We start from the raw sequence: 18,734 nt of genomic DNA on the forward strand, positions 1-18,734 counted from the left end.
GTTAGATCTTGCTTACTGTTCTGTGTTTAGTTCTGTTTGATTGGTTGTGCTGGGTTAAATTTATTAAAAGACAGATAGATGTCGATCAAGATGCTCACTGGGCTATGAGGCCACACCCTGTGAGTAGTCAGATTGGTCTGATCACTCAAACCTTCCTGGATATTTGACCTTGATCCTTTTCACGATGGAGACTTGCATCACTTTGTAAAGCATCTTTTACACTTTTATTATTTATCATTTTTACATGATAAATCCATACATGACTTTTGTCTTTTGATGCTGTTGCTAAGGCAACGGAGTTCGTTTGGGTGCTCAGCCGCTTTTAAGCAACGTCAATAAACGTTTGCTCAAACACCTGATACTGAAAACGGGAAAAAAATAAACTCGATAAACTCATGAAAAAAAAAATGTTTTTTTTTACATGCAACAGATGTCAGGAGAAACAGAAATACAAGCTTTAATGTTGCTCTAGCTAACTACATTTCAAAATAATGATAATCTTTTCTAAACCTGCAATTAATAAAACAAACGTAGAACCTCAAAACAGGACTGTTAAAGGTATAGGTTTAGAATTCCTCTATGCCTCAGGCTGTCTGTAAACTATCTGGTTAGAGAAGACAACTGTTACATATTAATAATTTCATGAAAATAAATTACATCAAACCAAAAACGGTGGAATCTAAACTATCAGGACTAGCAGCGTAAACTAAATAATATAATGACAACAGCGGACTCCGCAAGCGATAATACTGAAATGCTCTATATCTCTGAACACTAAAGTGCTTTTTGAGCCTTGCCAGGGAAAGTCTGTCTCAATAAGTCACACACTTGCTTTGAGAGCTATGAAGTCAACTCTTTAGCTCTTTACATGAAACCTTCCACAGCCTTCAAAAGTCAAAAGACAGTTCTGATATGATCCCGTAAAGGACATTTCTCATGATAAAAATACTTTTTGACACACAGAAAATAAAAAGCTCGTTAAATTCAAGGTGGTCAAAAATGTGTTAGTCATGAACCCAATACTTATTTTAAGTCTGCATTCAAATAGAGTGTTTTCCAAAGAGAGAGAACAAAACAAAAACATACGCACACGAACATACTTACAAATTCATAATAATTTGAAATGCACTGAAATGAAATTGCCACTTTTCCCTTGAAGAAGTCTAGAAGTCTATTTTACTTCCAGTGGTGTTCTGGGCAGGGCAGGCCAGCTCCTGTCACACTGTCGTTCTGTTCCACAGGAAGTAATGTGAAGAGTCAAACGCCAGCTGTAATAAGTCCATCTGTAAATCTGAAAATTGAAAAGAAAACCACAGGGTTTTTCCACTGAGTGACCGATGATCCGCTGGCTGTCACTGATCCCCCGGGGTGCTCAGTACACAGTCGATGACTTCAGTACAGAAGACGAAACATAGGAGGGAAGATGGAAGCAGATCACATGAAGAGATCTCTGGCTTGCTTGAACACAGCTGTTTGCAAAATGCATTCCAGATGCATCCGCCGTTTCCTCGCTGCTACCATAAGGGTTTTGATACCATCCAAACCCGAGGAGTTTCTCCACCCAGAGTGGGCTGAGAGAATGCGGTGGAAATCCAGGATATGTGGAGCGAAATACAGGAGCAACCACCAGGGCGGCGCCTTTACACAAGCGTGATCTCGACTTCTTCTTTCTTCTGCACTTGACCCTGGGCCTGCTGCTTGGGAGGGGGAGGGGGAGGTGCAGCACGTACCTACAATAATAATAATAATAATAATAATATGAAGAAGAAGAAAAAAATTGTAAATATCTGGATTTTTTATAGATATATTTTAAGAGTTCAGTCTCATCAAGTGGTGCTTACAGGCCTCAGTGTTCCTGCTCTGCTGTCTGAAGGGTACCTGGGTGGAGGTGTGGAGTTGTGGGCCTGATCTATGGGAGAGAATAAACACAGTGTCCCACCAGTCACAGAATAAAAAATACAATAACAAAACATTATAATTAGGACTGGAAAGAAAGATTGTATCTAGAAATTTAAATTTGCTCTACGTTTTTAAATCATTCATTCATCATTCATTCATTCATTTTCTACCGCTTATCCGAACTATCTCGGGTCACGGGGAGCCTGTGCCTATCTCAGGCGTCATTGGGCATCAAGACAGGATACACCCTGGACGGAGTGCCAACCCATCACAGTGCACACACACACACTCATTCACTCACACAATCACACACTACGGACAATTTTCCAGAGATGCCAATCAACCTACCATGCATGTCTTTGTACCAGGGGAGGAAACCGGAGTACCCGGAGGAAACCCCCGAGGCACGGGGAGAACATGCAAACTCCACACACACAAGGCGGAGGCGGGAATCGAACCCCCAACCCTGGAGATGTGAGGCGAACGTGCTAACCACTAAGCCACCGTGCCCCCGTTTTTAAATCATATCATTTGTAATAATAACAACTGCTGTGGTACCCAATGCTAATGTAGTTGTGTTCCTTACTGTTGCTGGGTGTTTTGGGAGGTGCAGGAGCCGGTCTGTGGTAGCCGTTATGGGAACGTGGGCTGGCGAGAGGAGAGGCAGAGGAGCTGGCTGGGCTGGAGAGTGGAGAGGGCAGAGTGGGCGTAGCAAGAGGACTGGACAGAGGGCTGCTGCAGGACGAGGGCTGGTACTGAGTCATAGACAGGGGACGAGGAGGACAACTCTGATCACACGGAGACTCCTGCGCACAGAAAATATCCAGTCTGTAATTTACTCTGTGCTGTTTACATAACAGGAGAATCTATAAAAATATAATAATGCGCTATCTAAAAGATTTAGCATTTATACATTTAAGTTAAGTAAATAAATACATTTGTGTATTTGTATATAGACTTTAGTACAGACGCCCGTGTACACACCTGCGTCTCAACGCCCGTGTGCATGTCCTCGCCATTTGGTGCGGCCAGATCTTCCACCAGCACGGCAGGAAAGACCCCGACGCTGCCGTTAAACTCGCCCTCCCAAAAACCGTCGTCCTCCTGGTTATTTTTGTTCAGAATGCGGATGATGGCGCCCTCGGGAAAGGAGAGCTCATCCTCGGTCTGAGCCTCATAATCATACAATGCCTTAGCAAAGCGCACTGTGGTTGACAGAGGAAGCACAACGATGTGGCACAGACACATTTCATTGTGTTAGATACGCCATCGTGACTTTGCATTACCACATACTACCAGCAGAGGGAGGGATTTTTAAACGATAACTTTTTTTTTTTACCTGTGTGGTGCAACATGTACAGGCTGATCTTTCCATCATTTTATCTGTTTGCTTTGTGTTGGGTGTGTTCAGTAGTACATACAAATATGTAGAACATCTAAAACCTGAGTTTGTGCAGCTGTAGTATCTACAAAATTAAATCCATGCTATTTCCGATAACAAGCTTTTATGTGAACATTTCACTTCCTGGCATATATAGAGTAAAAAAAACAAACTGAGCATGCAAACATATTTCATTGTTTTAAAATGAAAACAAGAATCATTAACTTATACATCGCCACCTTTAAGGTGTAAGATAAATGATAAGGGAAAACTCAATGAATAGATTGTTATTCGTGATATATAGCGGATAAAAACTGTAATGTCAGATTTTCTCAAAGGAAACCTCTGATTCCGTGTCTTTAATTTGTAATCAGATTACATAACTCTGACTGCACGTGTCCTCGCTATCCTTGACAGTGTCTGCATGGAATGCTACGTAGTGTTTAGTAGCTGCTCACCGCTGTTGTCTCCTCCGTTGGGGCTGGTCTGGACATGCTCAGTGGCAGACTCTGGCTCTTGCTCGGTTGAGTTGTTGGAGGAGTACGAGCGTGTGTCCAGGGCTGCCAGCGACTGCAGCATGCTCAGTAGACTGTTAGAGGAGGGCAACTGAAGGTACTTCTCAGGCACATAGCCCACCTGCCCTGCTCTGTTCCTGGCCTAAAAATAAACCCAACAACACAGTGTCTGAAATAGCTGAAGAGTTTCCTATAACCCAAGTAACTGTACAGTGTTGATTTTAAGACAAACGGAAGAAGCGTGTCATATTTTAAGACCGGTCTGCATTAACTTGACAACAGTTACTTGATTCATTATAAAACGATTCTCTTTAGATCAAACCAGAGACAGCAATTGTCTGTGGTCACCACCTATAACACCGTTTCTGAAACCTGTCAATCACTTATGTGCCCTAACTGGATGAAGTGATATCTGTCTAAAAAGTTTAGGTCACCACTTCAATGACACACGTATGATTCGCATATTTTACATTTCAGTGTGTCTAATGTGCACTGTACCTTAACCCAGTCTTCCATATCACCATCATCTATGACTTCCAGCACTTCCTGCTCCTCAATAGTTAGCTCATCTGGTTGTGATGCCTATTGAATGAAAGAAAAAAAAATAATGAATATATACTGAGCAACGTACCGACTGATTCAGACAATCCAAGTAGTGCAGAATTACAGAAACTGACCTGATATGAGTAAAGCACTTTGCAGGTGAGCGGGTAGTTCCTCAAGGTGCTAGAAGGACTGGAGCTGCTATCGTCTAGTGTTTCCGTGTCCTCCATCTCCTCGTCCTCCTCTCTGTCAAAATCTGCTGTGCTCTAGAAGCAAACGTTCAATGAGACGTTTTGTTGGACCCTTTTATTGATTACTATTAAAGCGTGATTAAAAATGTTCTGGCATACAGAAAGAGAAGCATCCTGAGTAGTCATTGTTGCCCATCTTTCGTTTTCCAACTCCTCCATCACTTGGTTCATGGCGCTCTTTATCCAGGTGTCCACAGCCACACCCACATCTCTCAGCAGGTCTAGACGAGCCTCGGCCTTCACCTTCGCTGTCTGCAGAGAGAAGATATAATCCTTTTCCCTCTGTTGTACCAAGGTGCCAATGACAACCATGTATATCCCTAATACTGTCAGTTGCACTACTGTACATCTGAGAGGTTGTATTTAAAATAAAGGATGACATTCTGTATCACTGACCAGAAGGAGGTGCCCAAGGCCTAGTGGTGTAGCAATTAAACAAACTTGAAATACCAGTAGGTCAGTAGTGATCCATTATTAATCTAAGCACACACAATCCTTACCTCTGCTTTTCGGATGCACTCTTTTGCCTCCTCCGTCTTCAGCTCTAGTTCCCCGGAGTTCTGCTCTTGCTGAGGCATCCCTTCACACTCCGATATGGTCTGCAAACAAACACAAACTCACACAGTCAACACTTTCCTTTGACATCCTGAGCCCATTTCTTGCCACTGTATTTGTCTGTTACCCGTTGACAATGGATGATGTTCTTGTGTTCCCGAGCTACACGGGTGGCCCACTTCCGTGCCTCTTTATTCAGGCTGTGCTCCTCTGCTGTGCCACTCTCCTTCTCTACTTGCATTACCTATCAGAGGAGACAAATGTTACAGTGCCCTGGCTCATTACTTGGAACACATTGAAAAGAATATGTCAAATGACACACATGCATGTTATTACATGCCTGTGTAAACAGAAATAAAGCTCCCTGCATCGCAGAATGCTGTACGAGTACCTGTTAGTGTACTTTTTATATACAGTTAGAGACTGTCGACTCTGATTCCCAGAGTTTCAGACAAGGAATAAACTCAGCTTTGTTTACCTAATGGTCCACAAAGTCTACAGGTTTTTATACAAGTCATATAGGAGAGAAACCCCATGGTCATTTAAAGCACATGTCACATGGGCCACATCAATCACTTAATCATTAAACCCAAGCATACAGCAGTATTATTAGTCTCATAATGACTCAAAATTGTACGTTATCGTGTTCTGGCCAAATGTTTCTTCTGATCATTGTATTTACAAAAAATTCAAACCACAGTGCCTTCATCTTTCTGATGTTTCCAAATGGTCCAGTTATCCACCACGTTTCCCAGTATGGACACTTTCACTAACAGCTCATGACATAAAAAGCAGATTTGGTTTTTGACTAAACTGGATAAATAAATAAACTCTTGCTTAGGGAATCTTCAGTAGCCACTTTATTCTGGTCCAGATTATGGTGGATCTGGGGCACTGGATGAGATTCTAGACACACACACTCACATACGCATTCACACCTAGAGGTAATTTATCATTGCCGATCCACCTTCTGACATGTTTTTGGAAGGTGGAAGGAAAGCAAAAAAAAAAACAACACACTGGCCCAGAAAATATGCAAATACTTACATTATAAAAAGTGAACCAAAACACAGTTATGCTGTTAGTGAAGCAGATTTCTGTTAAAGGGGAATAAGTGCAAAAGTCAACAAAGACATTTTATAGACAAATTTTATTATTTATTTATTGAACTATTATTTAAAGGCTAGAACGTTATTTTTGGTGCGTGAAGGTAGCACGACACGAAGGAAATTCCGCTTAAATAGTTTCAAGGACAAAATAAATATGTTCATACATGTCATGTTTCCTCAATTTATTACCTAAATATTCAGTAACACAACAAATAGAAGCCTGTGACTCTAACCCAGAAAAGTAGGAGACTGGAGCATGCCTGCGGACAGAAGTCTAAATATTGACCAACTAAATAAACTTTAGTGATGCAATCATCTAAAGAAAGGGACCATTGACATGCACACGTGTATTTTGGGCCTGTGTGGTACAGAACAGACCGACTGCTGTTGAATCGATGCAGAATGTACCAGCTCTCTTTTCTTTCTTTTTTTTTTTCCAGAAAATGTTTCCAAGGCCTATAATCTATGTATGTCAGAGATCGTATATAAATATTTGGAACATGTTTTAGGATTCAGGATAACAAGCAAAGATTGGAAATAAATAAACAAATATTTGTCCCAATTTTTTAAATTCTTGTTAAAACAAGCGTATTCCATTTTTAACACAGTTTGATAATTTCTGGACTCGATGGCATACAGTGGCGGCAGGTTTCGATTCAGGAGGAGTGACAGGGTGAAGTGTGGCGCCAAAGGGAAGGTGGTGTGAACTTCCTGTTTTCAGATGTTATGTGGCCAGAGGGGTGGAGGAGAATAAGCTAGACTACACATACTGACTGCACCCAGTGCGCCCTCACAAAGCTCCCTTTTACAGGCCTCACTGCAGCTCTGCTCTTCTTCGTCCCTGGCCACGCTTTTCTGGACTCTTCCGTCTCGGTGAGGGAAGAGCCGCGTCACTAATATTTTCACTGGGAACAGGGTGGCGCTTGTGTGATTTCGAGAGAGGAAAGAAAAGGAAAAACAAAACAAAAAGGGGTTTGATGCTTGAACAAATTATCCAGTGTGAGCTTGTCCCGGGGCCCGAGCGGAGAACTGGGTCCAGAAAGAGAGACAGAATGCTTAAAGGTGGGAGAACAGGGGACAGGTGGCTATCTGAGCGGAGTGGCAACAGATACTGGATATGTACAGAGTGTTCGCAGGATCATCATTCTTTTTAAAAGCACACAAAATACGTCAGCCAACATTGACATTACGTACAAGTGACAGAATCCTGCACTTATGTAACCAATATCATGAACAGGAGAAGAACTTACAGAATCATTGTCACAGGGTTGAAAGTTGAAGGGGGACGCTTTCTGAAAAGCAGGGTTCTCCTGGATAAACAGCTCCTGATGAAAGTCCTGTATAACCTACACATACAAAAACAGTTTTATTCTGAATATCATACAGTATAGCAACATCTGTGGATCCTCTCTTACCATGCAAACCAAGCTCAGTGTGAAAGCGGACCTGTGTGTGTGCGTGCATGTGTGCGTGTGTGTGTGTGTGTGTGTGTGTGTGTGTATGTTTAGAAACTTAACTCTGTCTAAACGCACACCACACAGAAGACACCCTAGACCAAGGATAAGGTCATGCTGAGACGGATGGAAACAAACTCTAAAGATCATCATGTTACTGTGTAGTGCATCGGTTCAACATTCGAGATCAATAATAGAAGCGACATTTGGGATGACGGCGAGATTTTTATGGCACGTCAATTTGGACGCTTGCACAAATACATATTTTCAGTATATCGGTGATGATTAAGTAATAAGAAACTTTGACCTGGAGTTTTTAGACAACGATTTATTTGAGCTTTGTGCATGCTTTTGCATATATTTTTGCCACAGCTCCAATTCCAGTGTCTAACATTTATAAAGCATATCTAAAGAGATTAGAGAAAGTTAAGACTTAAACTCTGTTGAAGCTGCTGTTTACAAATGCCATTGTTTATGCAGTGGGATTTGATCCACCTGCGTTTTTCCTGCCAGATCAAATTCCCAACAGCGCTCTCGAGGCCACCGTGTCGTCTGTGTGTTTTTCCAAGACCCGTGCGTATGTATGCAAGCGTCTTCCACTCACCCCAGTGGACTTCTCCAGCAGGAAGTTGAAGGTGTCCTGAACGACATGGGATGCCTCCAGCTCGGCCTGACACAGCGAAACCAGATAGCCTTTCATGTGATCGTACACGCTGCCGTCCAGGATCTGGGGACGAAAGAAACAACACAGCTGAAGAAATATTCATTTAGGTTTTGTTGCACGATTGTTAAAATGTTGTAAATATATATCATGTGCACCACACGACTTGCTGTTCTTTTGGTTTATTGCTATATTTATAAATAACGTCATGGCATCTCATACACGTGTTTTTTCCGTGAGAATATGGCTCAGCTGAAGTCACTTTCAAACCTCGTCTCGTTTACTATGAGATCTTCAAGCGGTTTGCACATTCTCTTAGAAATGATTCCTGCTTAGACAAAATTTGATGATTGTTGGAGATTTTACACTAGCAGGATTTCCATGATGGTCCAAGGCTGGCAAAATGTCAAGATGTTTTTGTGTAAAAAAAAAAATCTTTGGTATTTTTCCTCTATTACTATGTATTTAACTAGCAAGTCGGGACCATTAGCTGATTTTAAATTACTCTGATTTGTCAAGAAAGCAAAAAAAAAATCACTGTTGGAAATATTTTCTAGTGCTTTCTTTCTACGAGAGTCTTATTTCTACCGGTATGCCACCGATCATTATGCCTCATGTTGGCGAGCTGCTCTGTTTGTCCTGACTCTAGATCCTGAACTGAAGTGAGATTAAAAACAGGGTGGAATATGGAGTGTCACCTTAATGCAGCTGATCAGATCTGTCTCGTAGTAACGGCCCTGGTGGGCATTGGCTGCTGCCAGAGTAAGCAGATAGTCATTCCTGGCGTGGGTGGATTTGGAGTTATACTCATTTCTCTTGGCTTTCAACTGGAAAAAGAACACGATGCGTACGTTCTTGAATGAATACAGATACAGACACAGATTGGAAGTATTCATGGATAAACTGGCAGTTTATACCAACTGCTTCACTCACCTTCACGCTTGCTCTTTTTAAACTGGATCTGGACTGAAACAGACTGAGTTTGGACCTTTGGAAGCATAAAGATAGACAGAATAGAAAAGGTATATTTAGACTGGAAAATTGGACAACACAATGGTTGTGTAAACAATAGCTAATCTGTCTTTCATCACGACTCCAGAATGTACATGCAGTAGCACTGCTTCCTCCTCAGGTGTGACTTCCTCTGTTTTTTGTTTTTTTTTGACAGAACAATGAAAGTCCACTGTTGAACTCTGTCCTTCTCTCTCTGGCCCGTGTGGAAATGTGTGTGTGCACGGCAGAGTGACACTTGTTTAACACATTCTGCACTCGTGCTCTAAATCCACTAACTGCAAGCAGACTGCAACATTAGTCGTGTAAATGCCAGAAGGAAATATCAGACATCGCTGCCTTACTAGCACGAAAGTGCAACGTGAAACCATACAGCACTACAAAACATTGTATAGTCTACGGTGGTAAAAGTCTAAATATGAGCACACATCAGAACGCACAACAGCTAGTTCATTTAACGCATCCGTTTAATGTTCCTCTTTTTTAAATTGTATTACTATATTCCAGCACATTGTTTACATTGTCTTGTTCATAGCAGAGCTTAAATGCTATAGACTGTAATTAAACCTATTCAGATTTGTACTTTTAAGCCTGACAAATGAAATAAACACTGTTTAAACACACTATACTCAGTTTGATCTATAAACTCACAATAAATCCTAGTGAACCGTTTCTGTGTGTTAAATGATATGAGATACATTATTATCTGAGCCCTTTAATGAGCAGCCTTGAACTTACAATTTCCTGACATAACGAGAAGCATGATAACCTTTGGTTGGTATACGGCACGTATAACAAGTTATGAGACTTCGCTAACTGATTAAACGTGAGAGGACAATCTGGGTCAAAGATCAGTCATCTTTCCATAGAGGACAAACATAACGTGTGAGCTAATATGACAGAGTGCTCAGCAAACATACTTTGCCTCCATATCTGCCTTCTCCCTTACAGCCTGGGCCATCTGCTCCGTCTCCTGGTACTTCTTCCTGGACTTGGTCAGGTCCTTCACTGTATCCTGCAGCTCGGCCTGAACCCGCGTAAGCTGCTCGATACACTAAGGTGCAAAAATGTTTTCGATTTGTTTCGATGACAGCAAGCAGTTTTATTATAACAGCTTATAAACTCTCAGCGTTCCCTGATTGCGTTTTCGAAAACGGTGTACCTTTTTTAGCTGCTGATCTTTATGCACCCGGAAAGTCTTGATCGGCTCTGAAATCTGGCTCCTGTAGCTGTCACAGCCGCCGATACGAGACTGCGTGACTTTCACTACACCCTCCAGATACGCCCTCCATACTGTGCAAACGTTCCTGCAAACATGCGGACACAAAATCTTCAACTGATCGGATAAATCATTGATCAGATAAAACATCAATAAATAAATAAATTTTTTTTTTACTAAATAATAAATAAAACATAAATAATAAATAAAACATTACACCAATGAAAATAAAAAAAAGAAAGAAAACACCACAACTATGTGTTTCCTCTGGTTTGGGTTTGTTGTGTGTACTAAAGTCGAACCCACATTCACTTACCTGTAGTCTTTCTGCTCTTCTGACTGGACCCCAGGCCATTCCCTCTTTAGATACTGAGAAGCTAACTTCTGCAGTGCCTGTGAGGAGGGGGAAGACTTTAAAGCAACGAAATAAAAATTACAGTGAACGAGGTTACAATGTAAATCTAATAAAATATATAACGCACTTATTTCTATAGAAAAATCGGTACATCATTCATAATACCGGTTAGTTAACGAAAAAATGCGTTTAAGTGATCGATCAAGAAGAAAAAAAACTTTTGATATAAATCCAGAAAGTAGACAAGGCCTATATGTGTAACTATTCTGACCACCTCCCAATCCTCAGACTACATTTGAAGGGAACTGAAATAGCACAGCCAGGCAATAACATTTTTACCGTATCAATGTTCATTCGTTGGGGACATTAAGTATATGTATATAGAAATGTGGAGCACATGAGCACATTCCAACACAATAAAAAATAAAAAAGCAAGCGCTGTGGTTTTGGCTTGCTAAAGAACTTATCATTGTTCTGGCGAGACTTCCTGGGGAAATATAATTGAGCTAAATAACTTTATACTGGACAAAGAGGGAGCCCCCAGTAACACACTCAGCCACAGCCATGCTTCAAAATGTCAGAAGGGAATATTATAGTGAACACAACCAATCGTATGAATGAGAGAGTTCATCTTGATCCACGTGCGAGCACTGACAATCTTGAGGAATTATATGTATATGTATTAGGAAGCATGTCTGGATAATAAGCATCATAGAAGAAACCTAAATAAAATTTAGACATATGATCTGAGGTCTTAATAACCTACACCAGTGCTGTGTTTCCTGTTGTTAGGCTTCTTTGATTTTTATGCACCCTTGAATACAGTTTGTTTACTTGGTCTGTCTGCTTATCCCGTGCTGACAGATAAAAAGCCTTTTGAAAATAGGTTTCCAGTCCCACTTCTTCGAAACACACTCCTCAGGGAACGTTTTCTTTAGTGCAGTATAAAATGCAATCAGCCTAAACTGACAAGGCATCACAAGATCACCGATACCTGAATTCATCTCTTACAGAGAGCTGGTCTAGCACCGTAACAGCCTAGTGAAGAAATGTTGTGCTTCACAAGAGAGGAGACGCATTCCTTTCCTGAATAGCGTGGAATAAAGAGAATGCCGTTCCCTGATCAGCTTCCAGGCCCTGATTGAGCTCCTGAGCTCCTGCCAGGGCCGGACACCACAATCTGGCTTTGTGAGAGCGTGCCAGCCCACCGGCCTCATCTCAATAGGCTTTAGCAGGAGAGAGGATGAGCATGAGAGAGGCTCCTCTACTCACGAGCCATTCAGGACATCCAGGTGGTGCATCTGGAAGAGCCTCATTCAAACCAACAGACACTGGAGTCTCTTGTGTGCTTCAGAGTTAGCAGCACATCACACCTGGATGCTGAATCAGAAATCTCAGCATGGGACACGTGCTATACATTAATCATCCCAGACTTTTATTAGGCACGCTCACAATGTCTGTAATCCGTATGCAGTAAAAACTATTAGGTTGATCTCAGCAGAAAATCCTGGATTAGATATCAGAGAGGGAAGAAACAGGAAATCTGATATGATTCTGTAACATATCTAACATGAAACTGTACAGTGTGTGTGATAAAACCGCTGAAATTACCATCACACCGTATCTAGTTTTGCTTGATACGCCGAAGCTAAGTTATCAGCATTTAATCTAATCCTGTTAGTATATGAAGGATATTGGATTTTCTTACAAATAAATAAAAAAACAGATAATAATCTCCAGTGGTATTGGGAAGCATATTTCAGAGTACAGTTACACTGCGTTCCACGTCTTATCACAGCTATCTGTTTGTTGCCACACAGATGGAGTGAGACAATAAAGCATTTCACTGCGGTACAAAGACCAAGGTAAAGCAGAGAAATAAATGAACCTGGAAGAGATAATACACACGGTGTGTTTTGCGTATAAATACACATCTATATGGTAATTTAACTCACTAGTAAACGGTATAGAGTGTAGCCCCATTCCTGGAAACATAAGACATTTTTGTCATATTTTTAACCAGAATAAAAGTAAATGTGTGTAAGTGTGAACCTTGCTTTAGTAATTCACATCATAAATGCAAAACCAAGAAATCCTTCCAGCTTTAAGACACCGGTGTGATGATGACGATGTCACGTGTACTGCCTCTCGAACTGGTGGAACGCAAGGTTCCACAACGCAGTAAATAAACAATGATTAATTACTCGTGAGTGTGAATACACCAAAACAACTAATCGGCACAGCGTGGTGCAGAATTCTGAGTTCAGCCTGAGGTCAAAAAACGTCTGACTTCTATAATTAAAGGTACATTAAGTAAGATTAGTCTTTTTTTCCCCCCACTACTTCAGCCCATTCACTCCAACTCCCCCATTCATGCCCGTCTTCACAAGGCTCCACCCCCAGGATTTATGGCTGCCCATAAAGTGTCTATAAAATGACTGACAGGAAGCTCATCCAGACACGATCAAGCTTTCTGAACCAGAGCTCGGTTTTTCCAAACGGGTTTCTTTTATCTGCGTATTGCTAAGATCATGGATTCATCCACAGTTTTTTTTTTAAATCCTGTTCTACAAATCCTCGAGGTTATTTGCAAATGTCGCTTCTTTAAACACATTCCCACATTCCCAACTAAATTCTCCTTAACCAAGGCCTGCTTTTCCTTCCTTTTCATGTTTTCAGACTCTCTGCCTCATTCCGGTAACGCCACGTAACGCACATTCAGCGATTTAGACGGGAGGAAACGGTCCGTCCGTCACTGCAGCATGTCCCGGGAGGATAAAACAACACGAGTCCGAGCTTTCCCATGACCCAGCTGTTTTACCGGATGTTGTTTTCGCGTGTTCGTGTGTCCCAGATGCAACTGCACCCAGATGACGTTATAAATGAGTTTAAAGGTTTACATTGTATTAACGTTCTCACAAAAAACACGACCTCGCCGAACGGACGAGACAGGACCATGTTCGCTTTTATTAAAAGTTTTTTAGATTTTCAGTTAAGATAAATGATGAATAAGATAAACATGACTATTAATGATAAATGATAATTAGCTTGTGCACGTGTACCTGAAGAGATATTTAAGTAGGAATTAGCGGATTTTCTGTTGCTAATCTAATCTAGTCTACAATCTAGTATCTCAGCTTTATCACATGACTGTAGTGACTGGATTTTGACTAGAAGTATTAGGTTTAGAAATGATGAGGTGTATCGATGCCTCAACATAAAAGTGGTTCAAATGGTTAAGGCTCTAGGTTGTTGGTCAGAGGATCAGGGTTCAAGCTGTCGCTGTTGGGCCCTTGAGCAAGGCCCTTAACCCTGTCATTTGTTTATAACATATTTACACAGTGTTGTAATAAAGAGAGATGCAGACGACTCCAGTCACGCTATGGACGATACACAAGTCTGGCCTCGGCAGCAGAATCCTGCACTGTTCAGTCACATATGTACATTCCTGTGAGATAACAAACTGGGACAAAGCCACCGCCAGAAAGATTGGGGGGTGGGAGGGGGAAACGGGGCAGAAGGGACAGTAAGACAATCCAACTTCAAACCCTAAACTTCTCAATGGTAACCATTCATAGCTGAGAGCAGTCACTAAGACCAACATGAAACAGTGACATCACAAAAAGCCGAAAATCAAAACATTATAAATTCTATACTCTCAGGTCAAATAATGACCTGTAGGATGAAGTGAAAACACACACACACACACACACACACACAGGCCATACAGTGGCCTTTAAATGACTCCTGTGACCTCTACACTTCCATCTCTGAACCCGATGCCCTTACAGCATGACATGAATTACTCCTCATTACAAAACAGAACGTTTTCTAATGCGTGAGCTTCACATGTGCTACGTCAGGGCTGTCCAAGTATGAATAAAAATAAAAACATCTGGTTCATCTGACCCAAGTCATAACAGACGCCACTCTGGAATTTGTAGACAACAGCTAACATGAAGCACCATTTGATTTGATCCGCTGAAAAGATCAACAGAGTTTTCTGCACTGGAGTAAATATTTCTTTATGGCTGATGAACAGATATCGTGGTGTAAATGCAGAGGGAAATGAAACTTGCTGAATCTCACAGGGATTATTCAATTATGCAAACACTCTTACCTGTGCGTAGTCTTTCTCTATAACTGCTTTCTTCTGGCTGTACGTCCTGAACACACACACACACACACACACACACACACACGTACACAAAAACACAGCATTAGAATATTCTAGTTAACTCTACACACACTTTCAGCAACATACGTGGCATTACATCAAGCACAGCAGTGCCTTGTGTGTGTCTAGCATGTTTCCCTTACTCACAGCGACTATGCAGTGTCAAAGCCAGCCTTCGGCATGAAAGGTTTTGCATTGGAGGTGTTGCAAACACACACACACACACACAGACACACATGGTGCTCCCAAAAGTGCCCAAGGTGTTTTTCAGCCTGCAGAACACTGACTGGACTTGTCTGAGTGGCTTACAACACACTACTGTTCTCGTCTGTAATAAATGTACAGTGTGAAAGATGTAAAATCACACTGTGTAACGTGTATGTGTAAAAATCCTATAGCGCAAGCACAGTAACAGGGCTCTGAAATAAAAGAAACGTGAGGGATAAATGGGAAAGGAAATTATGTACTTACGAGCCTCTATACAAATATATATAAATTCTATTATAAAAATAAGTACAATAAGAATAGACAAAGTGGCTGATCTTTAGCCTGCGATACTACAACACTAATAAATCTTGGCCGGGTGCGAGTCATCGGTGACGTTTGTCTGATTATACGATACTCTGAAGATCCTCTAGCGGTAGACTAAAGGATTAAAGGAAATGACCACATACTGTTTCTGTCATTCCTCAGCAGAAAACATGGCTGTGTAAACAAAACACTCTTTAAATCGAGTCCAAGCAAATGTCCATTTGCATGCGTTGCTTAGGTTTCAATATTACTACATCACCACTATTATTATTATCATTATTATTATTATTACACCATCATGGTGTTTGTAGCTGTTCTGTGAGTTGTAGATGAGCATCAGGGCTCAAATATTGTTATAACTCTACTAACAACCGTCTGTTAATCGCAATGACACGAACTCGACAACACCACATTTTTTTCTATATTTCATGACGTTTTAAGGCATTTATAGACTGTAAAACATGACAGCCTGATTCAGTTAATCTGCTTGTGTGTTGAAATTAAGCTTAAATCTTTAAAGTTTAACCCATTTAAATAGTTAAATGGTGTCAGTGATGTTAAAGGTCTTATTTGGTACATCCTACAAATAAAGCTGGCTAAAGTCAGGACTACAAAAGGCAGAGACCTGGCTGAAACAAACCTGGCTGAATCCTACCCTCTGAAGCAAAGCACTGCCCTATGCTGGCTTTTAATTTTTTTTTTTTATGGTACATGATGTGGACAGCAGGAATCCTTGCTGACAGTGCTGTTCACACAGGCCTCACCTCAGGTCTTCCAGGAGGTCACAGTCGGTCTGATGTTTCACGTTAAGTTTGCTCAGCTGCTCTGCGTGAGCATGCTTCAGCTCCTGACTCACTTTCACCTGCAGGACACAGCAGATTTGGATCATCTCCTGATTTACTTGAACGTTCAAGACAGTGCGCTACACATGTGATCGTGTTTTTAACTGATATCATTGGCACAATAATATGGATTATAGGACATGACACTAGGGCAGGTACGTCAAAGTAAAACGCATTTAATACAACAATCGTGCGTGCCACTATTACGAGACGGTAAATACGGCTTTAAATAACCACGCAAGCACAAGAGGTGGTGAGAATGTCTAGATTCTGCTTCCAGAAGATTTCGCAGTAGTGTCTGTGGTGTAAAACAATCCTGGTGTATTAGATAACACATTGGGTGACAATCGTATCGGACTGTAGATCAGATCATATCTCTTTTGTCGTAGCAGGAGGATCAGGAGGACGAACGGGCGACTTTTCACATCTCCTCCTTGAACATATCAGCAAAAATGCACGGGGTTTTTTTTCTCTTTCTAATCCACAGATTAGAGAGACAGAAATCGGATTCAGATCACCAAGCGTGGTGTCAGATTTTCGCAGGTTTTGTTCTCAGCTTTTTCTTGTTTACTAACCTGACTCAGAAAAGTAACTCACATCAGGGCTGTAAATAAAAACAAGTCTCTTGTTTTTTTATGTATGTTTCTGATCTCTTATCTTGATCTTGGGGATCATTGTGTATAATGTGGATCATGTAAAAAAAAAAAAATCATGTTTTTGTTCTCCCTGTTTTTTTTGGATTTGCCTGAATTGTATTACACCACAATTACACCATTACAACGTTCTCACAGCAGGAACATTAACAATCATGACAGGTTTTATTACTGATAACATTAACATTGGTGATCAGAAGTATTTTCTACATAGATCATGTCAAACAAAACCAAATGAATGACAGTAGTTTCGAACTCTGCATCATCTCTGACTGTGAAAGAGACACGAAACATTCTCTAATCACTCAAACTGTCCCGTTTAAACCCTATAATCTTACAGAAAACATTGTAAAATAAATTATATAAACAGATATTTTATTAAATGCGCGTCTGAAAGTTTAACAAAAAATCGTGAAACTTTTTACGAACCTATAAATTTACTAACCGATACGCAATGCGACGTGGAATTAATTTTTTTTTTAATCCGAAAACGGATTTAATAAACTCGGTTTGGACTTTTAGTTAATGGCTGTGAGGGAAAAAAAAAGTCAAGTAGCATCATGTAACATTCGCTTCTGTAAAAACTTCATTTCGACTCAAACACACCGTGTTACCTCAGAAAACGAACAAAAACAGCTGTGAGACGATAAAAAAAATAAGAAATAAGAAAGAAAATAAACTTTCCGTGTTAGTTATGAAAGGAAAAAAAAGACCCTACCTTTCTTGGCGGGGGCTGCATGTTTACAAGAGTCCCGAGAAAAGTGAGAGAAGAGCCGCAGACATCTGCACCGCAGACACGGGGGAAAAACTCGCTCTGTACTGGAATAACTGGAATAATGGTTTAACCTAAAGGACTAACGGACGGTAAGCGGCCATAACATGCTCGCAAACCTTTAATTCTGCTGCACACTGGCTGGGAAAAAAAACCCTCAGCCTGAGGGCCGAGTTTGTAAATGGAGCGGAGTTTCCGGCCGAGCTTGGAGGTAGGGGGTGGAGGGAGGGAGGGGGGTGTGGATAGAGAGAGAAACTCCATGGCGACACGTCGGAGAGGATCGCACGAGACGCACTTCTGAAGGATGGCTCCCAAATAACGCGTCCCCGTTGGATATAGTCCACTACGTACGACGATGGATGCGTTATTACTCAACCTACAAAGTGCACTCGTGAAGCAAGTAAGGGCGCAATTCGGAACGCGGCCTAAAGCCGAGCGCCGATGTTGTGAAATGTCGCCCTCCGGCGGTGGCTTAAGGAACAGGTGATAACAATTGTTCAGTGTTATGGCGTTATAGTGAGGTACATGTCATTAGTTACGGTGATGTAAACGAGGTGGCTGGTTTGTTTTTATTTGTCTGAAAGTCGTTACATAAGAGCTTTTATTGAGAAACGATTTCCTTTATAAAACATATACTCACAGTTTTATGTTGTAGTTACAGAGGTGTAAAAAAGTTATGTTTATGATGATGATTATTATTAATTATTATTATTATTATTATTTATTATTATTTTTTTTTTTTAATTATTATTTTATTATTATTGTTATTTATTATTATCATTATTTTATTATTTTTGAAATTATTA

At 40.9% G+C, this 18,734-nt stretch overlaps 1 protein-coding gene across 1 annotated transcript; it reads right to left on the reverse strand.

Annotated features, from left to right (window-relative positions):
• Positions 1–197: 197 nt before the first annotated feature.
• si:ch211-176g13.8 (F-BAR and double SH3 domains protein 2) lies at positions 198–18,141 on the reverse strand. The gene is made up of 20 exons (XM_060895204.1): positions 17,875–18,141; positions 16,426–16,523; positions 15,074–15,119; positions 10,915–10,991; positions 10,542–10,686; positions 10,300–10,433; positions 9,302–9,356; positions 9,067–9,195; positions 8,312–8,434; positions 7,504–7,599; positions 5,272–5,388; positions 5,090–5,188; positions 4,689–4,841; positions 4,473–4,604; positions 4,294–4,377; positions 3,739–3,937; positions 2,884–3,104; positions 2,486–2,705; positions 1,842–1,909; positions 198–1,730 (listed from the first exon to the last, which is right to left on the reverse strand). Exons 1-20 carry the CDS (start codon positions 17,893–17,895, stop codon positions 1,641–1,643), a joined length of 2,307 nt encoding a protein of 768 aa, XP_060751187.1. The 5' UTR covers positions 17,896–18,141; the 3' UTR covers positions 198–1,640.
• Between the last annotated feature and the right edge of the window lie 593 nt (positions 18,142–18,734).

This window comes from Tachysurus vachellii, chromosome 20 (assembly GCF_030014155.1).
Source record: "Tachysurus vachellii isolate PV-2020 chromosome 20, HZAU_Pvac_v1, whole genome shotgun sequence".
Taxonomy (NCBI): domain Eukaryota; kingdom Metazoa; phylum Chordata; class Actinopteri; order Siluriformes; family Bagridae; genus Tachysurus; species Tachysurus vachellii.